The sequence below is a fragment of the Vipera ursinii genome (assembly GCF_947247035.1).
Source record: "Vipera ursinii genome assembly, chromosome: 2".
Classification (NCBI taxonomy): domain Eukaryota; kingdom Metazoa; phylum Chordata; class Lepidosauria; order Squamata; family Viperidae; genus Vipera; species Vipera ursinii.
The window spans coordinates 94,356,872-94,384,736 of NC_139513.1; the positions used below are offsets into that span (position 1 = coordinate 94,356,872).

General features: G+C 41.8%; 1 protein-coding gene across 2 annotated transcripts in view; it reads right to left on the reverse strand.

Annotated features, from left to right (window-relative positions):
• The window catches only part of DPYSL3 (dihydropyrimidinase like 3), a gene marked incomplete at its 5' end in the record, with an annotated part of 65,918 nt that extends 40,127 nt beyond the window's left edge, over positions 1–25,791 (reverse strand). Inside the window, one exon of one of the 2 annotated variants that reach the window (XM_083355371.1) lies at positions 25,414–25,791. In XM_083355371.1, the coding sequence (XP_083211497.1) occupies positions 25,414–25,791 (378 nt within the window). Of the gene's footprint in view, positions 1–2,074; positions 2,421–25,413 lie in introns of those variants that run through there. The other variant, XM_083355372.1, reaches the window with a different exon arrangement.
• Between the last annotated feature and the right edge of the window lie 2,074 nt (positions 25,792–27,865).

A 27,865-nucleotide genomic window follows, 5' to 3' on the forward strand; every position in this document is an offset into this window, starting at 1 on the left:
CTATCTTTAGTTCTTCTATGAAGATAGGCAAGCATTAAAAATTACACAAATCTATATACACACAACTGTTCTTAGAAGACAAAGTATAAATCCTCAGGCCAAATTCACAAGACTTTTCTTGTTTTGAAGCAAAGGACACATCATGGCAATATGGACCCTGACAGAGGGGTTCCAGAATAGGAATTCTAGATACTAGATGGCTGACCAAACCCCTGGTAAAAATGGATTTCCCAGCCTTTCAAAGAAAATGTTGGCTATGTTGAATACCAAAGTAGGTGTGGCAACTCTGCACAGATTATCAAAGAAGCAGAAGTACTGCAGTCAGGTGCAGCAGCACAAAAGAAAACAACATCATTCAATTTAGCTAATGTGGATCACACCTTGAAGACCTATGGGAAAGAAAATGCATCTATTTCCCAAGGCTGGTCCTTTGTATTATGCTCAGTACATTTGTCTCGTTTCTTGATTGCTCAAGCTGAAAAACAGCAGATAAGACGGGTTTAAATAGCAAAAAGACTGATCCATACTGGGTACATCATAGTATTAAAGACTAATAAATCAGTTATGTTCAAAATGATTCTTCCAAGAACTATAAGTGAAGATGTTATGTTTTCTTGAAATATCCAGGGACTGGGATCTCCGATATTATTGCATGTTAAAATAAACAAACAAAATCCACCCCAAGTCCTACCCAAAAGATTCTAGAAGAATCCTATTTTTATGGGATGAACAAACAAGCTAAAATGGCATATTTTATTTAAGATGACAGGAAGAAAAACATGCTTCACTCACTACAAAATAAATCTGTAACTTACATAATCATGCTTTTCAAACTAAAAAAAACAACACAAGGCACTCGATTAACAGAAAATTGGTGACTTTTAACCAAAAACATTTTTTCAGGCAAATTATGTATAGATGTTAAGCTTTCAGTCAAGTGTATGTTTTGTATGTGTGTGTGTGCGTTTCATTGCGCTTCCTTTGTTTGCTACAAAGATGGAGTAGCCATCCATTCCCCCAATGCATATCCCATCCCACAAAAGATTTCATTAAAATGCATTAGAGACAAAGTACAGCTGCACTCCTTGTATCAGAAGCCAGTAACAAAAAAGCCCAGGCCTATTAAAAACCAAGGGGGTATCCCGAGTGCAAGGCGTTTCATTGCATCAACAATAAGTCAGGGTGGAGTATGAATCTACTGGAAAGGCATCTGCAGAGCACACGCCAAGAAAGATGCAAAATACTGCAATATTTCACAGTGTCTCTCTCTTCCATGCTTTACAGCAAATATATTTTTTCTTAGGTTAGCAAACATTGTATTATAAACTAACATTCCTTATATTAGTTCATGAATCTGACTTCTCTTTTTATAAAAGAACCAATTCCTTTTTTCCCTCTTTGGTAAGTCAAAAAGCGCATGACGCACCCAAATTCACAAGAAATAAAAACACGCTGCAGACAGCTTGAAGATAACAGCATCCCTTCTTTAAAAAACGGGAAGAAACAAAAACAAATAAATAAAATGACATAAAATAAAGTGAGGAAGGATCGAGCATTTTGGCTTAACCCCCAGCTCGATGTGGTCTCCTCGACTCCTCCCCAAAAAATAGGATCTCAAACTGAGCACCCTACTTCCCCTATGTAACTTTGTAAATAGAAAGTCTTCACTATGCTATAGACACTTTGGACAACAGGAAGTGTGTGTGTGGGGGGGCGGCTGAGCTGATCAGAACAGTTTAAGTCTGTATTGCAAATAAACAACACTGCTTTTCGTAAGCACCCTGCATTTTAACAAGTGATAAATGTCAGAACACAAAATGAAATCCTTACAATCGTCACTTGCGCAGATTAACAGAAATCTCCCATTTGTTTACTTGGGGGGGGGGCATTCCTGCAAACACTCCCTTCTTTTTCTGCATGCCGACCCGGCTATCTCCTTATTCTTACCGAAACACATTCTAGCAATTCTGAAGCAATGCAGCTGGCCGTATTGCCGACCTAAACTGCAGCAAATATAAAAAAAGAACGCACAACAAAAGCAAGAGGGGAGGACAGGAGGGCTTAAGTCACTTACAGTTATCCTGGGGATATTCTTCTTGCCCTGGTAACCAGACATGGTGTGTGGCTGTTGTTGTTGTTGCAGCAGCAGCGGTGCCGGCTCCTGCCTTCCAATTCAGAAGCAGCACTAGCTTGCAAAAAAGCTGGAGCTCAGGTAGAACAAATGCTGTCCCTCACTTTTCTCTTTTTCCTCACTCTGCTCTGCCCCCTCCCTCTTGATTCACACAATAGTAAAATTCTCTCTCTCTCTCCCTCCCTCCTCTTTTCCCAGTGACAGCTGGGTCCCTGTAAGACAAGAATGGCTGATGAAGCGACTCCTCCCTTCTTCTTTCCAGTCTCCCTTTCTCTGTGTATTGATTTCTCTCTGCTGCTTGCCTCTTTCGCCTCACCCACTCTTTATTGCTGTCACTGTAATAAAGTGTGATGGCCACTAGAGGGCAGCAACGCAGAGACTCCCATCAACCTATTCCAAAGGGAATGTACAAAATCTGGAAAGCCTTTTTTTTTGTAGGATGGTTTCTAGGACAAATGCAAGGAACAGCTAGATACACACTTCAACAATATTTGCAACTAGAAAACCGACCTAGGGTTAGAGATTACTCATCATAATCCCACAGTGGGAAGTCATTTAATAACTCTATGCAACAGAATTCTAAAGCAGAATGAGTCCTGCTGGATCAGCCTAGACACCAATCTATAGTTTGTCTTTGGTATAAAAACTCCTTATTTAAAAGAAAGTGCATATAACTTGATGAAAACTACCGAGCTAGCACTTAAAAGGCTAAAGTAAGAACTCTGTAAATACTGTTTAGCCAATTCTGGAATATATCAATGATGTATTAATCACTTTTTCTATTTTGCATTAGTCTTGCTAAAAGTTATTACTGCTAATATTGTACTGCTATTTTTTCTAAGTAGTTTTTCATACCTTGAGAGCTTACAATTTTAATGCATTTTGGAAAGAGGTAAATTCTAGTTTTAAAATCACTTGCAATTTAGGTAAATAACATAACTAGGGAATAAAATGAACACAATCTCAAGTTAATGTTTTTTATGCTGTAAGCCATCCAGTCGCTTCAAAATGAGATGGGCAGCAAATAAACTTAATAATAAACAAAAATAAAAAAATATTTTACAGGTGCAGTTAAATACAAAGATACATACTTCAATACATACTTTATGAAGGCTTTATTTGGAAATCCATACCTAGTTTTTTTTGTCACAGATTCCATTTAATCTTTCTATAAAAATATTTCGGTTCACATACAAGATAAATTCCGTGACAGTATAACATATAAACATAAAAGCTGGGAAGAAAAAGGAAGTAAAAACCAAACTTTCCAGATATAATTTGTTCTAGGAAATTTTATTCTATGATTAGCATGTCTATGGTTACTGATATGCACTGTGGACCATATTGTAGTTCACACCTGATAGTAATTTCTTCCATTTGCAAAACACAAGTATGCACAAAGTTATCTTCATTGCGTGTGTGTGTGTGTGGGGGGGAAGATAACTACTTGGCCTGTCACTGCCAAAGCTAGCAAAGCTACTTAAATTAATCTATGAATTTGATTTGTATAATATAAAGCCCATTCTAATAACTGAGCAATTAAAAGAAATATGAAGTCTTTTCACAATCAACAACTTTTACATCTCAACAATTTGTATCACCCTGCACAATCAAGCAGAAAACAAAACTCAATCCAAACATGAACTTTTTTCTTTTATGAATGAGTATATATTCCAATTATTCTTCATTCCTCTGCTATATCACTTCTTCTAATTGTACACTCTCCACTACTTTTACATTCCTTTCCCTGAATCTATATGGTGAAATTGCACATTTCATTATTAAAAAGCCAATCCTGATGCAAAGATTAAAAGTGAACCAAAGGGCATTTGTCAACATTCTCAAGGTAACAGTTCATTCCTAGAGACTGGAAATTAAGAAAAATCTGTCTTCTTCACTCCTGAAGTTTGAGCAGATGGAAAGCTTGCCAAACACAAAAAGATCACAAGAGACAACTACCATATAGCTGGAATGCATACTGAGGAATCTTAATACTGGACAAAGCTTCCTTAATTAGAAGAATTAATAAAGAAGAGTCATGGTGGGGCAGTGGTCAGAATGCAGTATTGAGGCTAATTCTGCTGACTGCCAGCAGTTCAATTCTCACCAGCTCAAGGTCTTCCATTCTTCCGAGGTCGGTAAAATGAGGAGCCAGATTGTTGAGGGCAATATGTTGACTCTGTAAATTGCTCAGCGGTATATAAGTCTAAGTGATACTGCTATTAATTCAGGCAGTACTGACTAAAACAAAACAAACAAATAAATAAAACCTGACATAGGTACACTTCATGCAAACAATTCCATAAGCGATGTCTTCCAATATGTACAACTTTGCATTATTTATGCAGCATAAATTAGATGAATATTTAGGCTAGTTAGTACTTAGTTCAATGTAAACATATACAGAACAGTTGGAGAATGCTTGAATAGATAAATGGAATTTGAACTAATGAAAAAAGATAAAAACTATCAACTATCAACTCATTTTGTTATTTAAGGAGAGTTCATTATTTTATAATTTGCCAGTGTTTTTCCTTGCATTCATAAACATTTGCTTGGAATCTCAAAGTGCATTAGAATGAAGCATATACACACTTCATTAGTCCCTTATTAGGAATTATAAACTAAATCAGCTAAATAGAAATCAATTTGTGTAATGAGGTTTTCCACTTCACTGTTCCAAGTTCTCTCTTTCCAAAATATGCACCCCTGAATTACTAATACCATTTTCTCTGGTATGGAAATGAAGATTATTGGTAAAATATGGACAGAAGCAGCTATTTGAACAGTAAAAAATTTTATTTGTTAATTCTGCTGTGAACCAGATCTAGCCTATTAATCCCTCATAGAGTTGAAATTCTATTTATTTCTAATCATATAGGGTAAAACTGACAAAAATGATAAATTAGCAGTAAAATTACAAATAACAGTTTCTTCCTGTATTATTTAATTCAAATTGAAACTTTATTATTTATTTATTTATTTATTTATTTATTTTATTTTATTTATTAATGGGATTTATATCCCGCCCTATCTCCCGAAGGACTCAGGGCAGCTAACAACAAAACATATAATAAGTACAGAAATTAAGATTAAAATAAAATTAAAATCATCTGTGCAATAAATTAAAATTAAAAATTAAAAATAAATTAAAAATTGTAAATATAATTAAAATGCCTGTCAGTCCAGGTCAGCCAGGTGGAAAAGGAGTGTTTTGAGGCCGCGGCGAAAGGACTGGAGATTTTGGGCCATCCGAAGCTCAGGGGGGAGCTGATTCCATAGGACTGGCGCTCCCACAGAGAAGGCCCTCCCCCTGGGGGTCGCCAGCCGACATTGCCTAGCTGACGGTACCCTGAGGAGGCCTTCTCTGTGTGAGCGTACTGGGCGATGGGAATTCATTCCCGGCAGCAGATGGTCCTGCAAGTATCCCGGGCCTAAGCCATGTAGGGCTTTAAAGGTAAGTACCAGCACCTTAAATCTCACCCGGAGGGCAACCGGTAGCCAATGCAGCTCACGCAGGAGGGGTGTAATATGGGAGTATCGGGGTGCTCCCATCACTACCCGTGCAGCTGCACTCTGCACCAGCTGAAGCCTCCGGGTGGTCTTCAAGGGCAGCCCCATGTAGAGAGCATTACAGTAGTCTATACGGGAGGTAACGAGTGCGTAGGTGACTGTACGTAGGGCATCTCGGTCCAGAAAGGGGCGCAATTGGTATATTAGGCGAATCTGGGCAAATGCCCCCCTAGCCACGACTCCAATATGATCTTCAAAACTGAGTCGTGAATCTAGGAGGACGCCCAGATTGCGTGCTCTATCAATGGGAGGTAACATCTCTCCTCCTATAGTCAAAGATGGAACCTCTTGGACTAAACGAGATGACGGTATGTAGAGCCACTCAGTCTTGGCCGGGTTGAGTCGAAGCCTCTTTCCCATCCAAATCTGTACCGCTTCCAGGCAACGGGACATCACGTCGAGGGCATCACTGGGTTGGTTCGGGGTGGAGATGAAAAGCTGGGTATCATCAGCATATTGATGATATTTCACCCCGAAGCCACGGATGATCTCTCCCAGCGGCTTCATATAGATGTTGAACAGGAGGGGCGAGAGCACCGATCCCTGAGGCACTCCACAACTAAGGGGCCTAGGGCTTGACCTCTGCCCCCCTGCTAACACCGTCTGCGAACGGCCCGAGAGGTAGGAGGAGAACCACCGCAGAACGGTGCCTCCCACTCCCAACCCCTCAAGACGACGCAGTAAGATACCGTGGTCGATGGTATCAAAAGCCGCTGAGATATCTAATAGGACCAGGACAGAGGAATAACCTCTATCTCGGGCCCGCCAGAGATCATTCACCAGCGCGACCAATGCCGTCTCCGTGCTATACCCGGGTCTGAAACCCGATTGGTACGGATCCAGATACTCAGCTTCCTTGAGTAATAAATATGCCTGTGTTTTCAATAAATTTCAATGATTTTTTTTCATAAACATGGATTTAGATGTTTTCTGAAAAGAAAAATGTATTATCGAGTTTTAAAAGGCAAGTATTCACAGAACATAGAATTAAGTGTGGTCAATCTTACCAAGTAGCATTTTTTCTTTTAAACTGCAGTATCTGAAAAACATTTTATTTCTGCCTACGCAAGTCTTAAAGATGTCTCATTTTAACACTCTTCCGGTATTTATTGTTAATAACATGATCTCCTGTTAAGACCTATTTCACATATCTTCCAAAGACATTTGCTAAAAAAAGACGTTAGGTGTTCTTACTCCTAATACTCTGCATGAAGTTCCATAAGACTCTGCACAAAGTCTTTGAACATGACCTAATTGTGTGAGGTGATATAACAGCCTCACTCAAAGTCTTGCAAGAGTCAATCACAATGTCCCTTCGTAATTAATAGTGTTCCTTCCCTCCCCCTTTCTTTACTTTTAATTAGGACTGCAGAAAAACATTGCAACCAACCTGTCTTCCATTCAGGACCTATAATGCATAAACCAAAAAGAGGGCTGAGAAAGTATCTACAGACCCCTTAAATCCTGGAAACTGTTTTAACTTCTTCCCTCAAGACATCACTATAGGGGACTGCATGCCAAAACAACTGGACACAAGACAGTTTCTTTCCCCCATGCCAACACTCTGCTAAACATCTGACTCCCATAGTACTGTCTTATGCCTAAAGGTGTTTACCCAGGTAGTAGGCTGTATTGCTATTATTATCTCCCTTCTCAGTTTCTCATCTTTCTCACGTCTCATCTTTCCTATACCTTCTCCTATTGGCATATTATGATTTATCAGTTGTGCGTAGCTTATGATTTATGATCTATGACTTATCACTTTGTTGTTTGTATGTGAGCCGGAGATAAATTCCTTGTGTGTTGAATTACGCTTGGCCAGTAAAGAGTAAAAAAAATAATCTTTTTCTTCTCTTTTTGAAAGCAACATTTGCAACCTTTTCTCTGAGCTGATCAAGAACACACTCCTGCAAAGAGAGACTCCTTCACAATAGGCGAAGCGGGAGAAGAGAAAGAAACTAGGTGCGTGGGCATATGCACTGGGAAAAAACATACAGAGGATCATTACTCAAAACAGTGGTTCCAGTCAACTGAAGGTGAAATTGGTGGGGGGGAGGTATTTCTTCATTTCACAAAAGAAATTAAAACAAGTAGCATTTGATGTGGATCTCAACCTTCAAATTTACCAGACTACTGTTTGTTCAAGCTTACATTTTCCAAACATGCTGTATTCATCAGCAAGGAAAGGCGACATCCTTTCCCACATAAAGGTTTTAAGAGATTTTAAGGCAGTTTATGGTTATAACAGAACCTTGAAGTAACAGCTGCTTACTCATTTACCTCTTTTTTCCAAAGCTGTCCCAGGACCTGTTATTACTGAATGTCCTATTAGCGTGGTCAATCATGAGGCCAATCATAGGGCTGCATGGGGAAGGCCAAAGATTTTTTAACAGATTTCTTTTATATACAGAAAATACAGCCCTTTTTTACACTGTACTATTTGTTATGTTCGTATCATATGACACATAAGGAAAATACAAGAGCAGTTATAAAGGTACATGAATATTTATTTATTATTTATAGAAATACAGTGTTCTAAACATTTGAATAAGATAGGATAGGATAGGAGCTGGAAGGGATCATGGAGGTCTTCTAGTCCAGCCCCCCACTCAAGCAGGAGAACCTATACCATCTCAGACAAGTGACTGTCTAGTCTCTTCTTAAAAACCTCCAGAGCTGGAGCGCCCACGATTTCTGGAGGCAAGCTGTTCGACTGGTTAATTGTCCTCACTGTTAGGAAGTTTCTCCTTAATTCCAGGTTGTTTCTCTCTTTAATCAGTTTCAAACCATTGTTTCTTGTCCTGCCCTCTGGCGCTTTGGAGAATAACATGACCCCCTCTTCTTTGTGGCAGCCCCTCAAATACTAGAATACTGCTATCATGTCGCCCCTGTTTCTTCTTTTCTTTAGACTAGCCCAGGGGTCAGCAACCTGAAACAGTGAAAGAGCCACTCGGAACCAGTTCCCTCAAAAAAAAACCCGAAAAACTGGGGAGCTGCAAAATGTGCACGCGGCTGCACGTGCACACGCACACAACAGGCGGCTTGATTGAACAGTGGAGCCTAAGGCGAGACATGCACCGGCCCTGCCCCCATCCAGCTCTGGTATGGACGGCTCTGCCGTCCTGGCTTCTCCTCCCCTTGGAAAAAGACTGTTCCAAGGGAGCGGAGGAGGAGGCCGACGGGGAGAAGGAGCTGCTGCAGCAAATCTTCTGAGGTTGCTGCTCGGACTTGCCTATCTCAGCTTGCTGCACGATTTGGGGGTTTTTGTGGATTTTTGCATGCAGTTTACTTGGGGGGAGGAGGAGGAGGAAGTGTGGAGTAGCGAAGGGAATAGGGCAGAGAAAGAGAGAACGAAAGGCAGATGAGGAGGGCTCCTCCCTCCCTCTCCAAGGCAAGCTGTCCTCCTCTCCATCCTGTGCTCCCTCTCCCAAAGAGTTTGGCTGGCAGTTTGTCACTGCTCTTTCTCCTCCTCATCATCCCCCTTCCCATTCCGGCTTGAGCACAGAGTTTGTGCCAGAAGAAGAAGAAACAGGGCGCTTCCCCCCATCTGCTGTTCCTCTTCCTCTCTTCCTTCTCCCATCACTTCTTTGGCGCATGTTTGCTGGGAGCCCACCCAGATTTGAACACCTTGGATTCTGACTCTTCCTCCCACACAACCCGCCCCATGCATCCATTATTCCTCCCCCCACCCCAACACTGGCACAGCCCACCCCTTTTTTCCTGTCCTTCCTGTGAGCGTGCGGGGGCATGCCTAACTTGCAATGGGACCGGCATGGAAGGCGATGCCACTGCTGCCGCCACTGCAAAGAGGGTAGCAGCCCCGGCGCAGAAGCCAGAGGGGGGCTGAGCACCCCCTGCACCCCTATTAAGCTCTCCTCTCCCTCCCTCCATGAGCCCCGGAACGTTCCCACTTCCCCACTATTCTAAGCGCCGTTGCGAAGCTTCGGTGCAATTGCAAGGGCGGCAAGTGAGGGAACTGTGAGAGTGTCAAGGTGCAAACCCTGTGCAGTGCCAGGCTTGGGTTGTTTTTTTTTGAATGTGGCATAAAATCAGGAATGGGGAGCTGGCTGGCTGGCTGGGAAAATTCCCCTCTTTTGCCTGTTTCCTCCCCTTCTGCCTTCCCAGGAGGAAAACAACAAATTCTCTTTCCAAACTGCAACGCCCACCTGACTTCTCTCCTGCTGGAGCCCTGCTCGCAGATCCCGCCGCCGCTATTTTGGTCTTTTTGGGTAGCCCCCGGCCTGGGCAGGAAGGGAACTTCTGGAAACGGTGTCCCAGAAGGGGGGCTAAGAGCTTGGGTAGGCAGCAAGCTTGCAATCACGCTCACAGAGAGATAGAGAGAGGCACTTGTGTTTGCCTTCTCCCTCTCTCTCTTTCTGGGTTTTCTGAGACAAAGGAGGAAATGAAGTGCGGGCTGCTCACTATTGTGTTTCGGGTGCAGACACTGTGGGGCTTAAGCGGCGGAGAGAAAGGGCAAGCCGAGGTGGACTCTGCTTTCATTGTTTAAGTTTGCCTGCTCGGCTTCTCTCCAGCCCTCCAATTGCGCAGCTCTTCCCTCCTGCAAGCCTCGAGCTCGCTGGCCCTCTCTTTTTCCTGCAATTCCCTCATCATCATAAAAAATAATGAAAGGCGTGCAAGATGGCAGCAGCGTTTTCAGAGGAGGGGAGCCCGAGGAAGGCGCAGCAGGTGGAAAAAGGGCTGCTGCCGTCTCACTCAATTCCCTCCGCACCCCACTCTTTTGCAGCAGGGGCGTCTGGCCCTTTTTCCACCTGCTGCGCCTTCCTTGGGCTCCCCTCCTCCGAACACACCGCTGCTCTCGCCCGACTCCCTCTCCACCCCACTCTTTCGCAACAGGACTGTCCGGTCCTTTTTCCATCTGCTGCAACTTCCTTGGGCTTCCCTTCTCCGAACACACCGCTGCTCTCACCCGACTCACTCCCCACCCCACTCTTTCGCAGCAGGGCCGTCCGGCCGTTTTCCCATCTGCTGTGCCTTCCTCGGGCTCCCCTCCTCTGAACACAACGCTGCCGTCTCGCCCAACTCTTCTTTCCACCCCACTCTTTCACGGCAGCGTCGTTTCGCCATTTTTCCGTCTGCTGCGCCTTCCTCAGGCTCCCCTCCTCTGAACACACCGGTGCCCTCTCACCCGACTCTTTCCACCCCACTCTTTTGCAGCAGGGCCGTTCGGCCATTTTTCCATCTGCTGCAACTTCCTTGGGCTCCCCTCCTCTGAACACACCACTACCATGTCGCCCGACTCTCTCCCCGACCCCACTCTTTCGCGGCAGGGCCGTTCAACCGTTTTTCCATCTGCTGAGCCTTCCTTGGGCTCCCCTCCTCCGAACACAATGCTGCCGTCTCGCCCGACTCTCTTTCCACTTCACTCTTTCGCAGCAGGGCCGTCCGGCCCTTTTTCCGTCTGCTGCAACTTTCTTCCTCGGGCTCCCCTCCTCCACTGTTTTGCCCAGTGAGGTCAGGAGAGAGTCGGGCAAGATGGCAGTGGTGTGTTCAGAGGAGGGGAGCCCAAGGAAGTTGCAGCAGACAGAAAATGGGCCCACTCACCTTTCCAGCAGTCCTCCAGTCTCTTCCTCCGCTACCGACATGTGGAGTCCAAAGAAGAAAAGAGGTTTGTGGGCAGTCCCACAAACCAAAAAAGTTCAACCAATCAATTCAAACCTAGCAGGTTTTTTTCCCGTGAGAAGACTGAATTGATTGGTTGAACTTTTTTAGCCCCACTTTTTTTTGGGGGGGGGGACTGCACATGGCAGAGGACTGGGAGCTGCAGGAGACAGCTGAAGAGCCGCATGCGGTTCTGGAGCCACGGGCTGCTGACCCGTGGACTAGCCAAACTCGTGTCTTGCGGCCGTTCTTAGTATGTTTTAGTCTCCAGGCCTTTGATCATCTTAGTTGCTCTTCTCTGAACTTTTTCCAACATCTCAACATATTTTTTGTTATATGATGACCAAAATTGGTTGCAGTATTCCAGGTATGGTCTCACTAAAGTTTTATAAAGCAGTACTAATACTTCATGTTATCTTGATTCTATGCCTCTGTTTATACAACCCAGGATTGTATTAGCTTTTTTGGCTGCTGCTGCTTACTCCAAGATCCTTCTGAGTTACTGTTTTTGAATCAGGTCTCGTCTAATCTATACTTATATCTTTGATTTTTCCAGCCTAAATGTAAAACTTTGCTTTTTTCCACATTAAAACTAATTTTGTTGGATAGGGTCCATTGTTCAAGTTTGTCAAGACGTTTCTGGATCCTGAGCTTGTCTTCTGGTGTTGGCTATTCCTGCCAGTTTAGTGTCATCTGCAAATTTGATGAGTTCCCCTTCTATTCACTTGTCTAAGTCATTAATGAAGATACTGAAGAGTATTGGGCATAAGATGGAGCCTCGTGGTACCCCACTTCTCTCCATGTGGATGTAGCACCATTAAGGACTACTTGTTGAGTACGGTTTGTCAGCCAGCTACAAATCCATCTGGGGTGATGTTGTCTATTCCACCTTTTTCTAGCTTATCAAGCAGTAGATTGCGGTCTACTTTGTCGAATACCTTACTGAAATCTAAGTACACTATGTCCAAAGCATTTTGCTCGTCTACTAATTTGGTCGCTTTATCAAAGCATGAAATAACATGTGTTTGGCATGATCTGTTTTTAACAAACCCATGCTGGTTACCAGTTATAACTTTGTTCGCTTCTAGTTGTTCTCAGATCTGTTTTTTGATTATTTTTTCCAGGATCTTCCCAGGTACTTATATTAGTCTTATTGGTCTGTAGTTTCCTGGGTCTGTTTTTTCCCCCTTTCTTGAAGATGGGAACCACATCACCTTTTTCAATCCTCAGGTACTTCCCCAAGGCTCCAGGAGTTTTGAAAGATATGGTGCAATGGTTATGAGATAACATCTGTCAGCACCTTCAGAACTCTGGGAGTAATCTGTTGGGTCCTGGTGATTTATATTCATCAAGGTCAGATAGGTGTTTTCCTACCATTTTCTTGCTTAATTTTTGTTTCTAGATTATCTTTTGCAGTAGTTTTTTTGGTATGTTGTGCTATAATTTCTTTTTGTATGAAGACTGATGCAAAGAATGAGTTAAGCAGCTGTTTTTTCCCTATTGCTTGTTACTTCCTTGCCAACTTCTCTCTTTAGTGCACCTAGTTTCCTTGACTTTTTCCTTGTTATTAATAAGTTGAAAGAAACTTTATTATCCTTGATTTCTGTTCAAGTCTTTGTTTATTCTAAGCCTTTGCTTCCCTAGCTTCGTCTTTGCATGTTCTATCTGCTGATAATCAGCCTTAGTTACTCTTTCCATTTTTTGTATTTGTCCTTTTTGTCTTTCAGTTTGTCTGAGAGACCTTTGTGCAGCCATGCTGGTTTCTTCTTGACTTCCTTGTTTTTCTTTTTCAGTGGTATTGCGCTGGACTGGGCATTTATGATATTATTTTTCAAAGTTTCCCCTCACTTCTTGAGTTGTTTTCCCCTTTAGGATTTTCATCCATGTAATCTTTCCTAGGTTTTCTCTGAGTTTGTTAAAATCAGCTCTTTTGAAGTTTAAGATAGTGGTTGAATTATTTTCTATTGCTTGTGTTTGCATTGTATTGAATTTCAGTATAATGCGGTCACTTTCCCACAAGGTTCTGGAACTTCAACTCCCTCTATTACTTCTTTGTTGTTGTTGTTAGCTGCGAAGTCGTATCTGACCCATTGCGACCCTATGGGCAATGTTCCTCCAGGCCTTCCTGTCCTCTACCATCTTCTGGAGTCCATTTAAGCTCACGCCTACTGCTTCAGTGACTCCATCCAGCCACCTCATTCTCTGTCGTCCCCTTCTTCTCTTGCCCTCAATCTTTCCCAGCATTAGGCTCTTCTCCAGTGAGTCCTTTCTTCTCATTAGGTGGCCAAAGTATTTTGAGTTTTAGCTTCAGGATCTGGCCTTCTAAAGAGCAGTCAGGGTTGATCTCCTCTAGGACTGACCGGTTTGATCGCCTTGCAGTCCAAGAGACTCGCAAGAGTCTTCTCCAGCACCATAATTCAAAGGCCTCAATTCTTTGGCGCTCAGCCTTTTTTATGGTCCAGCTTTCAGTGCCATACATTGCAACTGGGAAGACTATAGCCTTGACTATACGCACTTTTGTTGACAGGGTGATGTCTCTGCTTTTTACTGTGCTGTCTAGATTTGCCATGGCTTTCCACCCGAGGAGCAAGCATCTTTTAATTTCTTGACTACAGTCCCCATCTGCAGTGATCTTGGAGCCCAGGAAAATAAAATCTGTCACTACTTCCATTTCTTCCCCATCTATTTGCCAGGAATTGAGAGGGCCGGATGCCATGATCTTGGTTTTCTTAATGTTAAGTTTCAACCCAAGTTTTGCACTCTCCTCCTTCACCCGCAACAATAGGCTCTTTAGTTCTTCTTCACTTTCTGCCATTAGAGTATTACTTCTACTTTATTAGTAAGAATTAGGTCCAGGATAGCTTTATTTCTAGTTCCCTCCTCTACCTTTTGAATGACAAAATTGTCGACTAGGTTGGTTAGGAATCTGTTTGATCTTCCGCTTGCTGCAGAGTTTGTCTCCCAGCTGATATCTGGGTAGTTGAAATCTCCCATTAGTACTATGGTATGCTTCCTAAATACATTGTAATTCTTAGCTGGCTGTCAAGCACCCAAATCACGATCACATGTCCGCAGGGACACTATAACAACTGCAACTTTGAGGATGGTGTTAAGTGTCTGTCATGCAGTGTTGTCATAACTTTGAACAATCACTGAACAAGTCATCACTAAGTGAGGATTACAACCTAATAAAATAGTGTGTATTTGTAATCATGTGAAGTAATTTGATAAATATGGAGGAAGTGAATGCAATATATAAAAGTTGTGATGAGATTATATATTATCATTGGAATTAAAAGTTTATTAATTTTGCAGCTTGGCTGAATCTATGAGATCACTAGGATGGATGGCTTGGACAATCTAGTGTCAGTATGGAGCAAGAATAGATTTAACTTTTTCAGCTGCCACTATTTTGCTGCAGTGCTTACTGAGTTTAGCAAACATGAGTTTAGAAGGGAAAGTCAAGTAGAAGGGTGGTTTGCTTATTCATCAGAGGAACAAGAAGATGCAAGAAATTACTCTCACAATATGCAGGGATACTTTTCTTTCTGAAGACAACAAGAACTGCATGTGCTACGAAGGTAGATTGACTCCCCTCCTTGAAAAGAATGAGAAGAGGAGTGAGGAAAAACTGTGCAAATCCCCGCAGAAGATAAGGAATTCCTGAACTAGATACAGGGAATATGTTCCAGAAGACAGTAAAAAGACAAGCAAAAGGAACCATAACTCGGACAACTTAACTCGAAAATCCTAGTCTGTCAAGAAGAGCTCATTCTTTAAGAGTTGAAAAGATGCCAGGAACTCTACACTGGTGATGTGTCTGGACTCCTGAATGAAAAGCAACTGCTGCAAAATCACAGAAGTGGCCACAGAGAGACTCTATGGCTCTGCAAAGAGAAGGATTGTTGATTTTGCAATCAGCAAAGGAAGGAACTGATAGCTCCTAAATCAAAACTGGGCATTTTATGGCCCCCAAGCCACTTCCTTCCCTTTAGCTGTCCCTGTCCAGCCCACATGAGGTCAATCAGAAATTAGAAATCAAATTTAAGTAAGAGTGTGTTGTGAGACTAAGCTGAAGCTGCCATGCCTAAAGATGAAGCAGGCACTTAAGCTGGTGGACAAAAGCCAGGAAAAGGTCCTTAGGGGAAATAGTTAAGAAGGAACAAATTGTTAAAGAAACAAAGGGGAAAATGTCACCTGAACCAGACAAAAAAATTGGCCCTGAGCAATGGAAAACCCTTCCCAAATCCCATCAACAGCTACCAATTTTGAGAATCAACAAAGACTTTGGGAATAAAAGGGTCATGAAGCCCACCCACTCTGTCTTTGGATCCAGATTTGATGGTTTCTCTCCATCTGGGTAGTGTACACAAAATAATAACTATTCTCCCAGACAGTGGGAAAGCGGCTGGAATCAATGTCCGCAGCAACTTGAGTGGCTAAGTGATGAGAAACAAGATCCAATATTTTCCTTTTTTTCTCAATTCACGTCCAGGAAAACAGACTAGATATTTTGGGAGTTTTATTAGGTCACCTTCTCTCCACTATCTATAGAAATTATACTGTCTTCTCCATCCATGTGTACAGATTTTTGAAATGTATTTAACAATTTAATGTATTTAACCATTTAAAGTTTAAACCATTGGCAGTAAATCTCACTTAATTTGAAACTACTGTAGTGACAACTTCAATTAGCAACACTTACCCTCACTTAGATGTTGTATCATGTACACAGACTGAATCTCATTAAAATTTGATTAAAAATTAAAAAACTACAGAATCATCACATTTGAACAGCAACTTTATACAAGGCGCCTACCCGAGTCACTACTTGGTAAATGAGCAGTTTTTGATAGCCTATATAACATAAAGCTTTTCTATGGAAATGGTTAGGTAGCAAAAATATGACCATTTACTATATAATTTTCACTGTCAGAGAAACTCACCAGAGAACGAATTCAAGCAGTATATGAGGTGTGAATCTTAAAGTAGATTTTATTAGCAACCTCATCCTTCATCCCATAATTATGATAACCATACACTCCAGTATAATCCCATACAACTTCTTGCTAACTCAAACATCAATGTATCTGAGTACTATTAGAAGGTATGATGACAGCTACAGTCAGGAAGGAAAAACCAGGTCCACACGAAGGACTAATTAAACTGATTTATTGCTGAACAGCCTGTGCACAGGAATCTTCTCAACTAATGTTAGCATCTGTCTAGAGGTTAGATAAGGGTCCATGGAATTCAAGGAAAGTTGGACTTAGTCGGCTTGTAAACTCCGCACCTCCCTCCCCCCACCTAGGTTCTGCCACTCACTCTCCTACATCTACATAAAGAAGTAAAAAAAAAGCATTCAAAACATTTTTAGTGGAGAGATCAAAGATTATTAGCAATGAGAGCTTCAAATAAATAGACCAGGGGTGTCAAACTGCCGGCCTCTAGGCCGGATGCATCATACCGAAACCACGCCCACCCCATTGCCGGCAATGGAAAAAAGCCGCAACACGTCACGTGACGTTGCGAGTTTGACACCCCTGAAATAAGACAGCTGAAGAGCCAACTAGTGAGTAACAGAAAGCAAACACTGGACTCTCCAACGATGTAGAAAACTTGTTTAAATTCTTCCCAGTCCCTTAAGTTTTCAGAAAACTACACCAATTTCACCCATCCAAGCCAAGATCTCAAAAGTATTGTTCAATAAAACATCTTTCTAAAGAGGCAACCTCTGTTTTGGCAGTAGCAGCAGCAACCTGAGTTTTTTTTCCTGCTCACGTACCAACAGTCTCAATAAGTCTTCCAGTCTCGGGTGTGGCCATATGTTCAATCTTCACTTGTATAGTCTCTGGCCCCTTCCTCCTCGCCAAAGAAGGTTTTTAATGTGAGAAACCAACTCTGTTTTCTGCCTAGGTCAGTGATGGCAAACCTTTTAGAGACTGAGTGCCCAAACTGCAATCCAAAACCCACTTATGTACCGTCAGGTGCCGGGTGGGCGTGCCCCATTGGGTGGGCATGGCCCATTGGATGGGCATGGCTGTGGTGGTAACGGCAGACTGGGTGGGACTAAAAAGTTCAATCAATCAATTCCAATTTTGCAAGTTTTTTTTTCCCCGAGTTGAAATTGATTGATTGAACCTTTTTTTTTACACATGGCAGCGGAGGCCTAAAGTGAAAATGTTTTATAAAATCCAGCTGAAGGCCTGGGACAACGGTGTACGTGCCCACAGAAAGGTCACTGTGCGCCACCTGTGCCATAGGTTCACCACCACGGGCCTAGGTAATGAACTGAGTCCAGCCCAGTTAGCATACAAGGGTGGAGGATTCTGTTTATTCAGACTTGATAAGGGTAATGAGGTAGGGGATTTTTCTGAAGGCTTCTCTTTTGTGACACTCTGTGTTTCAATATTGTTTTAAAATTCTTTGTCTAATAACTTTTATAGGAACCATCCAGTTTTGATTGCCAAATTATTAGATTTGGGTCAGCAAATCATAATCAGCAAAGGTCTCTTCTGAATCCATCAGTTTTTCCAAAAAGCATCTCATAAAAATAGTGAGCACTCAGCCTCTAAAGGTAATGCCTGGATATCTAGATTCCCCACTATTATTAAACCATTACAAAACAAATAGCTAATCCAAGAATGAAAATTAGTATCCCCATCTTGTTTTGGTCAAACACAGATAAATGCAGCATCTATTTCTAAAACAGTGAAATTGTTCTTATGCTTAGAATTACACAGAAAATTTAGTAGTCCTACAAAAATTTCTATCCCTCAAGTTCAAATCAACTTATTTCCAAGAAATTTAATCCAGAGAATATACTTAACTTTCTCTATTTCATACATGGTGATCTTATTTCCCAAAAGACCATCTTGAGAGTATTATCAATGTCCTGAAAATTAACATAAGATTTTCTCCCATAATGGCTTCTTAGCTATCTATTTTCTCTTTGCTAGTCAACAAAATAAAGAGCACTTTCATAAATGAGCAATTCTGAATCCATTTTATCTGTTTAATATAAGCCATTTTATGACTACATTTACCTAGACTGATGCTATCTTAAAATGCTTTGTTTTGCTTTGGAAGCTGCTTTCTATTAATCTTCCTAAATCGTATTTACTACCATTACATTAAACAGAAAAATATCCTGAAGGTTTCTCTTTTACAAAAAAATCTGCCCACAGTACAAGGTAGGTTCATTTGTCCATGTGCAAAATCTCTTAGTATCTATGAAATATTCAATTAGATAGTTGTTCCCCCATCCCCAGGGGGTTAGGAAAGTAAAGATTGGAGAATGTAAGGAAATCTGGGTTGTGCATGAGGGGGCATATTATATATGTGTATGTGTCTCTTTTGTATGTGTGTGTGTGATCTTGAACAAGACAGAAAATAAACAGTAGCTTCATGTTTATGGCTCTGTCCCCTCTTGTCCACACCTCAGAATCAGAGGAATTACTGCTTTTTTCAATCTCATCAATTTTTCTGTAAGATCTAGTTGCAGCAATCATACGGTATTAGCTATTTCATCATACTATTTTCAATACCTTAAAATTCCTAAAAATAAAGAAGTTGGGTATATATATTTATTATTGATAAAATATCCTAAAATGAACCCTATCATATATTCCTGTGGGTATCTGCCCCATTAAAAAACCCATTTATAAATGATAAATACAATTTTACTAACAGTTTTGAGCCTTCAATTTAATCTTGTTCAGTATAATCAGATTGAGACCTTGCTCACTGAGGGAGTTCTTCATGGGCACTCTTGATATAAGGAATTACATATATTATTCTTTCCATAAATTAAGAACTCTAGATTTTAGACAGATGTTTTGATTTCTTGATAAATCACTCGTCATAATGGTAACACTGAACATGCTAACTCTAAAATCCATGTATATCTTTTAGATTTCTTGCTTTTGAAAGATAGCCAGAAATTGCTTCATACTGGTGTTTGTGCAAATCAATCATCTCTATTCATTAAAGCAGCCACATCCTTTGCAAGGATTGCCCAGGCTGTCTCCCACTAACTGTACGTTTGTGCACGGAGTTTGTTGAATCTTAAAAAAGGATGAGGCTGCTTCACAGTCCAGAGTAATGTTACAATGCACTAACACACTTTGGGGAACATCTCTTTCAAACACATTGTACAGCCGTACTGTAAATTATTCAAGCCTCTGAAAATAAGATTATTTCTTGTAGTTTTATTTTAGTTTGTATTATCAGTTTATAGACATGTGAAATTCAAACAAAGAAAAATTACAAAATCACATATTTGGATGATTAATGAACAATTTAATTGTGACAAATTTCTACAGATGCTGGCAAAAGAATGGATTTATTAAGTACCGGTAACTCTCTTTTTAACGAAAGCTATACTTAGCAACCATTGTGCTTTGCTGACAAAGATAATTTCTCTGTACAAATTGGATCATTCCTATGCTTAATACTACAAAAAGTAATTTGCAACTGCAATAAACCCATTTTGTAACATTAAAACAGCTGTCATGGGGGAAAACATTGTGCAGAAGAATTACACAAAGTTAGAAAATACCAAAAACAGATGTGGAAGAATAAATATTTCTCTGATTTGGTTTCCAAATAACTAGAGAGGCAACACTCAATGTAATAATGCCAATATTATCTTATGTTTTCCAATATTTACTAACATTCTAGTTATTCCCATTTCTAACAGTTACTCATTTAGATTAATAAGCCAGAATTATAGCTTAATATGAAAAAATTAAATATCGTTTGCATAATGCCCAATTCATTACTACTGACTGGGAATGTTTAAATAAACTAGAGAACATCTATCTGTGATAAAGTTTGTGTTTTGTCTGAACTATGATTCCTAGATTTTGGTACTAGTTCAACTGAATATGAAACAGGATAAAACTAAGAGAGCTCTGCTTATAGTACAATCCAGTATCAACTCAAATATAACATCATTTCCATAAAACTATCAGGAAACTATATTTAGAACTTCAACTTTAAATATTATATTTATTTAGACATTAAATCAATTAAGGCATGAATTACTGATAATTCCAAATATTTATTGAATTTAGACCACCTCTTCTCAATAGAATCATTGTTATGCACCAATTGAAACATACAAAGGTATTACATAAACATCTGTAATACAATTTAAGTGTATATAAAAGTTAAAATAAAAACAGTCTTATTAGACCTAAATTTTGCTTCTAAGTTCAGCTCTTTTATGAAACAAATCCCCTTCCTCACTGTGAAATATATTAACATAACAAATGTTCGTTAAATTTTTGTGTGCAAAAAAGCTAATTATCTATATTCTGGTATCATTATTGGAGTTGATTAGTTATTTTATCACTTCTGATTCCTTGTATGATGGAACATTTAACAAGGACTGTAAGTTTCTGCTTATAAGAATTGCCTCATCAGTGATGGTATCTAGCCTTGTATCCTCCTGGCCTCTTTACTGATTCCCTTTAACTTTTATGGATCAGTGTGTTCCCCAAGACGCTTGCCTTCATACTATGCATCCAAACTAGCTAAGGTTTAGCTTATTATTGCTTTCAATAAATGAATAATCTTGAATTATTTAGTGTTTGATTTTATCCCAAAGATGCTTCTTTGTGATGCAACTGGACTTCGTTTTTCTTTGATGACGTTTTGCTTCTCATCCAAGAGAAGATGGGGGAATGGAAGGATTTATACTCCTTATAGACTGCTGGTCATTCGCACTCTTTTAGAGTCGTTGATGCCACCTGGAGGGTTTATCCATGTCATCAGGGTCACCTGAGTAGTGTAAATGGGTGTGGAGCCTTTTTGGAACTGTTGAAAGGACTGTGTTGTAGACTGAATAGAGATGATGTCATATCCCTCCCCCTCTGTTGAGAGAGGGCTGTTCAGTTTTGACATAGATGGCCTCTTTTGACATCATCTATCTATATCCAAGATTAGTGGTGTTTCTTCCCACAACTTCTGATTTCAATTTCTATTTCTTGTAGTTTTATAATTATTATCATATATTCTGCATGTAGCATTATAAAGAGGGTGACAGTGTACAACTATTTTCTCCTGATTTTGTACCCCTCCATATTTTGTTTTAATTGTTGTTTCTAGTCATGAAATAGATTCCTTGGGTAGACAAGGCAATTCAAAACATGTTAAAGGGCTATCCATAATATCTCTTGATTTACAAAGACAAATGCTTAGTATAATCAATAAAGCACAAATAGATATATTTTTGGAATTCTCATGCCCTTTCCATTACCTATCACTTGGTAGCAATATAAACAGGTGCCTCCAAAGCTTATCCATCTGGCAGTTTTCAACCTATGTAGTAGTGAAGTCTAGACTGCAAAATCTTGCTTTGGTAAGAGTTGCTCTTTTCCAGTCCCTTAACCACTGCTGCTTACAAATCACACATATCACTTTAAATTCATAATCTAGTAAAAAAAATATTCATCAACTCTTCCAGCCTTTAGCAGTATTTTTATAATGCCATATAATGTCTAACTCTGGTTCAGTGACCAAACTTGACACAATTTTTTCCCTCTTTCTGCTTTCAGTTATTTTCAATATTATGATCAGATAGCCACTACATTTTTTTAATATTTCAGGATATACCGTATTTTTAATCATAACACAAATTGCAGTTCAGAGTTCTTCAGGTACCCATTTATTCATTCAACATATTAATTTCCCCATGTAATCACATGGAGTAATACTGAGGTTGCAACTAGCTTGTATGTTAAGTTTTAATTTTACAGGAAGTTTACAATTTGAACCACAATCAACAACAGATCTTGGCTTTGTTGAATGGAACAGAGAGCTTCTCCATCTTTATAAGAGTATATCAGAATACATATGTTACATATCACTGTAGTATACTATATTCAATTACCTTTGGAAAGTATTCAGAAAGTTCAACTAATTTACTGTGTTTTCCTGAAAGCAAGGCCTATCCCGAAAATAAGCCCTAGCTGGATTTTTGGAAGTGGGCCTAATATAAGCCCTACCCCCAAATAAGCCCTAGTTTGGAGCAAGGCACACATTTAAAAAATCAAACTAGGGCGGGGGTAGGGGTGTGGATCTGCCCCATGCGCCCCACACCCATTTACCTTGCAGCCAGGCCTCTCCTCACAGGCCCAGCTCTTCTTCTGTGGTGTCATCTGCAGCCAGGTCTGCATTCTCTGTCACAGGTCTTTCTGGAAGGCCTGTGCAGCCAAGAACCAAGCCATGGATTCTGCAAGAGCTCTGCTGCCAAGGACCGAGCTATGGATTGAATCCATAGCTTGGTACTCGGCTACATAGGCTTTCTGGAAAGGCCTGACTGCAAAATGCAGGCCAGAATGCAGCTGCAGAATGAAGCTGCTCCTTTGGCCCCAGGAGATGTGGGCCGGCTGGGCTGTTGGTGCCGGAGGTTAAGACATCCCCTGAAAATAAGACCCGGTGCCTTTTTTAGAGGAGGGAGAGGGTCTTATTTTCAGGGAAGCACACTAGCAAAGTAACAATTAAAAGGCCAAACACAGTAGTATCTTTTCATTTATTAAAAAACTACACTGGCTGGCAGTTTGTTTTCAAACACAATTCAAAATGGTAATGTTATCAAAAATTAAATAAGAAAGAGATAGTCTGGTTTACACCAAATAGCTGTAAGAATGGCATGGAGTAAAAAAAAGGTGCTGAAACAAGAGCAGATGCAGACTCAAGCCCTACCTCCACTAAAGAAACTCTCTTGGTGACTTCTGACAAGTCGTTTTCTTCCCATCCAATCTACCTCTTGATATTTATTCTTTTTCATCCTGGCACAATAATCTTGTAACTCTTGTTAGTTCTGTATGTGCCTCTTTGAGCATCTTATAAAAAAGTTATGATTTTCAAATCAAATACTTTTCCCATAACAATGCTATAATTACAATTTTTTCTGTGATGAAATAATACTTGCATTCTATTTAAACAAATTATAGGTTAATTGAATATTTCTATGTAGGGAAAGCAGATAGAAAGATAAGAATCTGGAGCTGAGATTAAGAGAGGCAGTTGACAAAATAAGAAAAAGAAAAGCAGATAATCTGTAAACACACACACACACACACACACACACACACATAAATAAAACACACAAAACCCATTGCTAGCCTTCATGTTAATTGTTCTGCTCTGAAGCATTCAGGGTTTTTCCCAGACTCACCTCTAAATAGAACCAACTTATATACTTCATCCCTTTTATTGCTAAAGTATTAATTGTTCATAATCAACTGGTTCTCCAAATAAATAAAAAACAGAATCTAATAGTCTACCTCCGTGTAAAGTATAGTAACACCATAGAAGGATCAGCAGAGATAACTTCAATATAAGAACTTTATAAAGTGGGGATGGTGGTTGTTTTAAGTTTTAAAAAGGCACATTCATCTCCAAATTAAAAACTCTGCCATTTCTGACTAAATAGATCTAATTTCACTATAGTGTCCCTCAGCAATTTCATCAAATATCTTTCTCTTCCAGCTGGATGATTTTTACTTCTCTGTTGCAGCGATTGGAGCTCTTATTTCCTGTTTTTTAAACCCACAATCCAGAAACTATAGGATGCTTTTGATTTTCCACTCCAAGGTCTGAGAGAAAGTTTCAGACTTAGATGAGAATATTCTTTTTCTAGTCTTCCTGCTTCCCCCCCACCCCCATGTCAAAAAGGTGGTGGTGGAGGAGGAGGGACTGAGCAAAGGTCATTCAGGGAGACCATAGAGCCTGTTTCTAAGGCCACTGGCCTCTCTATAGGTCACCTGACTAGTATGGCTGTGCATAGTTTGCAATGATTCATTATTTGTAATAGTTTTAAGAACGTTTTTCACTGTTTTCTGATAGCCAAAGCTAAAATAGCTATTTTTTTAGGCCAAAACCATGTGAACTGCAAATATTCCCAGCAATACATTTGAGCCACAATCAAAACCTGAAAAAGCCACCTGAGTACTAAATCAGATCTTATGTTACAATATTTAAATCAAATTTATTTTAATCATATCAGCCTCAGGTCAAGAGTTTAGATTTGAAACTCAGGCCTGTGATTATAGGAAGTCCATTTTCATTGTGAAAAAAAATAAAAGACTTGACTTTAAACCAACCAAACCTGGCCAAGTTTATACTACTGCCTTCTGGCAGTTAGTTATTTGACCATTCTTGGAAACACAGCATACAGCTTTTCAGTTAATAACTTGAAAAACGCTGACAAGAGTTCGTTACAGGCTGACAGCCAAGGGAAGAGCCTTCTTCTCTTGAAAAGAAGCAGAAGAAAGTTACAGAGCCTCGCTTCAGTTATATAGTACTTCTCTCGGTTAACCACAATCCTAGTAGCCAGAAAGGGGGACACCAGCCCGGCTAGTATGAGTAACGGATTTATCCACAAGCCGATGGTGAGTAATTAGACTACGGTCACGTGACCCGTACAATTAAAGCCTGGGCCGGCACAAAACTAATTGAAGACGGCGGCGCTCCTTCCCAGTGGTCTCCGTTGCTGTTACTCGAATGATTTTGCAGCACACGCCAAGGACGAATCGGGGAAACTGCCAGGAAACTCAATACCGTGCCTACAAGATGCCTCGAAACGCTAACTTTACAAAAGATGCCCCACGCCTAATTAAGTTCCTAGGTTTATTTGTCAAGAGGCAAGAATTAAACCTCGGAGCGCCCTGCCTCTGCTTATTAACCGCCGCTTGAAACAGCCCCCTTCGCCACCGCCACAACTTTGGGGCAGGCCGGATCGAAGTGCGAGGCCACATTTGTTGACCCGGGCTTCTTCTCCCTCGATCCCCAAGGCTTTGCAACTCTTTAGGAGGGCGCGTCGTCGGAAAGATGCTTTTTGGGGCGGAGCGCGGCAGTGTCTCCGCACTCCCGTCTAGTCCACATCCCCGGGGAGGGCGGGCTTCACTCCCCGGCAAACGGCCCGAGCATCCCCCCGTGCATCCGGAGTAGGGCGGCGTCTCTTTCCCCGTCGGGTCCCCCCGCCTTCAGCCACGCTTCCAAGGCCACCCACCCACCCTCCTCCTCCTCCATCCCTCGCCGAGACCTCCGGGGGAGCTCCCCTCCTCCGCCCCTCTGACCTTGTAATCCTCGTGGCTCAGGTTTTGCAGCCGCTGTTTGCCTGAGGAGGGCCGGATCTCAATGCCGCCGGCCGGGGGCTCCTTCGGGGTCGCCTCCACCGGAGATTGCTGCTGCTGCTTCTGCTGTTTCTGGGGCTCCTGCTCCCGAGATGGGGTGCGGCGGGCTCCGCGCTGCCCCACGTTCAGAGCTCCGAAGTCCAGCGTCTTGCTCTCGAAGGCGCCTTCCACGTTGCAGAACATCCCGCCATACTTCTGGCGGGGCACTTGGTCTGTGGTGCCCGGGCGCGCCAGGTAGACTGGCAGCTCTTCCTCCCCCGCCGCCGCCGCCGCCGCGGGATCCGGCCGCTCCCGGCCTCTCCGCCCGCTCTGGGAAGCCATAGCCGAGGCCGGCAACCGCGGAAGTCACTGGGGGTAAGTCAAGCCGGCGAGCCCGTCTGCGAGGAAGAGAAAGAAGGGCGGGCGGGAAGGAGACTCCCCGAGCGCCCCTGCCTCGGCTCAGGCGCGGAGTGACTGATGAGAGAGAGAGAGAGAGAGAGAGAGAGAGAAGGAGCGCCTGCTGGGGGAGAGAGAGAGATGGAGGGAGGGAGGGAGGCAGCGGCGGCCACCAAGAGGACTTTTCACACTCGCGCCGGCGCTCGCCGCAGATTTGGCTGGGGAAAAGCTGGGCTCACGCACGCGCTGCGCTGGGCGAGCGTCGGGTCTCTCCCTTCGAAATCCCGGGCGGGATAGGCTTGCCGCTTTCGTTTTCCGCCCCTAGCGGATTCCTGACGCCGTCAGATAGGCCGACTCTCTCTATCCCATCGTCCCCGGGCCTCCTTGGCAACCGTTCGCAGTCCCACACCTTAGGAGGGTGCCTGCTTGGGCGGGGCAGCAGCTTTGGGGGGACTCGGTGGGGGGACAACTCCACGTCAGGAAAGCATTGTCTTTTGCTGCGTTTTTACTTTAGTTGGAGAGGGGTGTGAAATGAGAATTAAAATTGCCATTTTTAAAAAAAAAAAAAAACCAACAACAACAACCAAACACCTTTGCCTGTATGCTTGAATATTTAACAGGAGCTGCATTCCTAGAAGGAACATCCTTTCCCTCCGTCTTAACTGTGTGGTTGGGTCTTTGGTTCATTGACAAAATCTACATTAAAAGGATCAGGTAAAAAGGTAAAGCGGCAAAGTTCATGCCTAAAATTCAAGTTTTCATCAAGTGGAATTGCATTCCTAATGACTGTGAGGAGAGTCCCATTTTTTCCTTGGCAACTCTGTGGAAATAATTTGCCATTGTCTTTATGATTTTTATTTTAACTTTCCAGTCTTCAGTAATCATCTTCTGAACATGGGACCACAAGGGAGGCCTTAGATCAGGGGTGTCAAACTCAATTTCATTGAGGGCCACATCAGCATTGTGGTTGCCCTGGGTGGGTGGGTATGGCCAGGGTGGGCGCGGCCTACTGGGTGGGTGCAGCTGGAGTGTGTATGGCCTACTGGGTGGGCATGGCCAGCTCTACATCATTGGCATCAAGGGTGCCTATGGGGGCCTGGGCAGGAGTGGGACAGATCTGAGGGTCTCTGGCAGAAGGAGGGTCTCTGGGCCAGGGCCAAGGCAGCGGGGACCGTTCCCTCACTGTTTCCAGGATGGCATCGGGGGCCACATGAAACCACTTTGCGGGCCGGATCCGGCCCCCGGGCCTTTTGTTTGACATGTCTGCCTTAGATCACTGGTTCTCAACCTTTTCTATACCCTGCACCCCTAGAACACTTCTGATATATTCTCGCACCCCTTACAAAAGTTCAAAATAATGGCAACAAATTATACATATACACTATAATTTTGAAAACCCAACTTTTCGCACCCCCTGGAATATTGTCTCGCACCCCCAGGGGTGCAAACAACCCTGGCTGGGAACCCCTGCCTTAGGTCGATACTCATTTTTTTTACGAATATAAAGGAATGAGTGAATCAAACCAGTTGCTGACATCAGCAAACTTCATGCACAATGAAACTTTTTGGGTTATTGTGTGAGGTTCACATTGTGCTAGTTTGGAGTCTAAAACGTAAATCATGATAATAGCTGTGTGGTTCATAATAAAGTATGTGGTTTTGTGGTTCAAATAAAAGTTTGTTTATTTATTTGCAAAATGTATATATTTGCCAATCTCACCTAGCTGACCTTGGGCATTGCACACAGTTAAAAAAGAACAGTGCCACAAATATAACAACCATAACAAGCATTGCAAACATTAAAAGCATTAAAACCACAAAACGTAATTTGTGGATGAATGCAATCAGTTTCTTTAATAATATTACCAACTTAACAGATTCCAGATTCACTTCACTGTGGTAGATCCCCAGGCCAGATGGTACAACCATATTAACAGCAGTTCAAATGAAATCTCTCTTAAGTACGGCCAAGATGAATGTGTGTTATGTATGTGTACACATGAGAGCAAGCAACTAAATT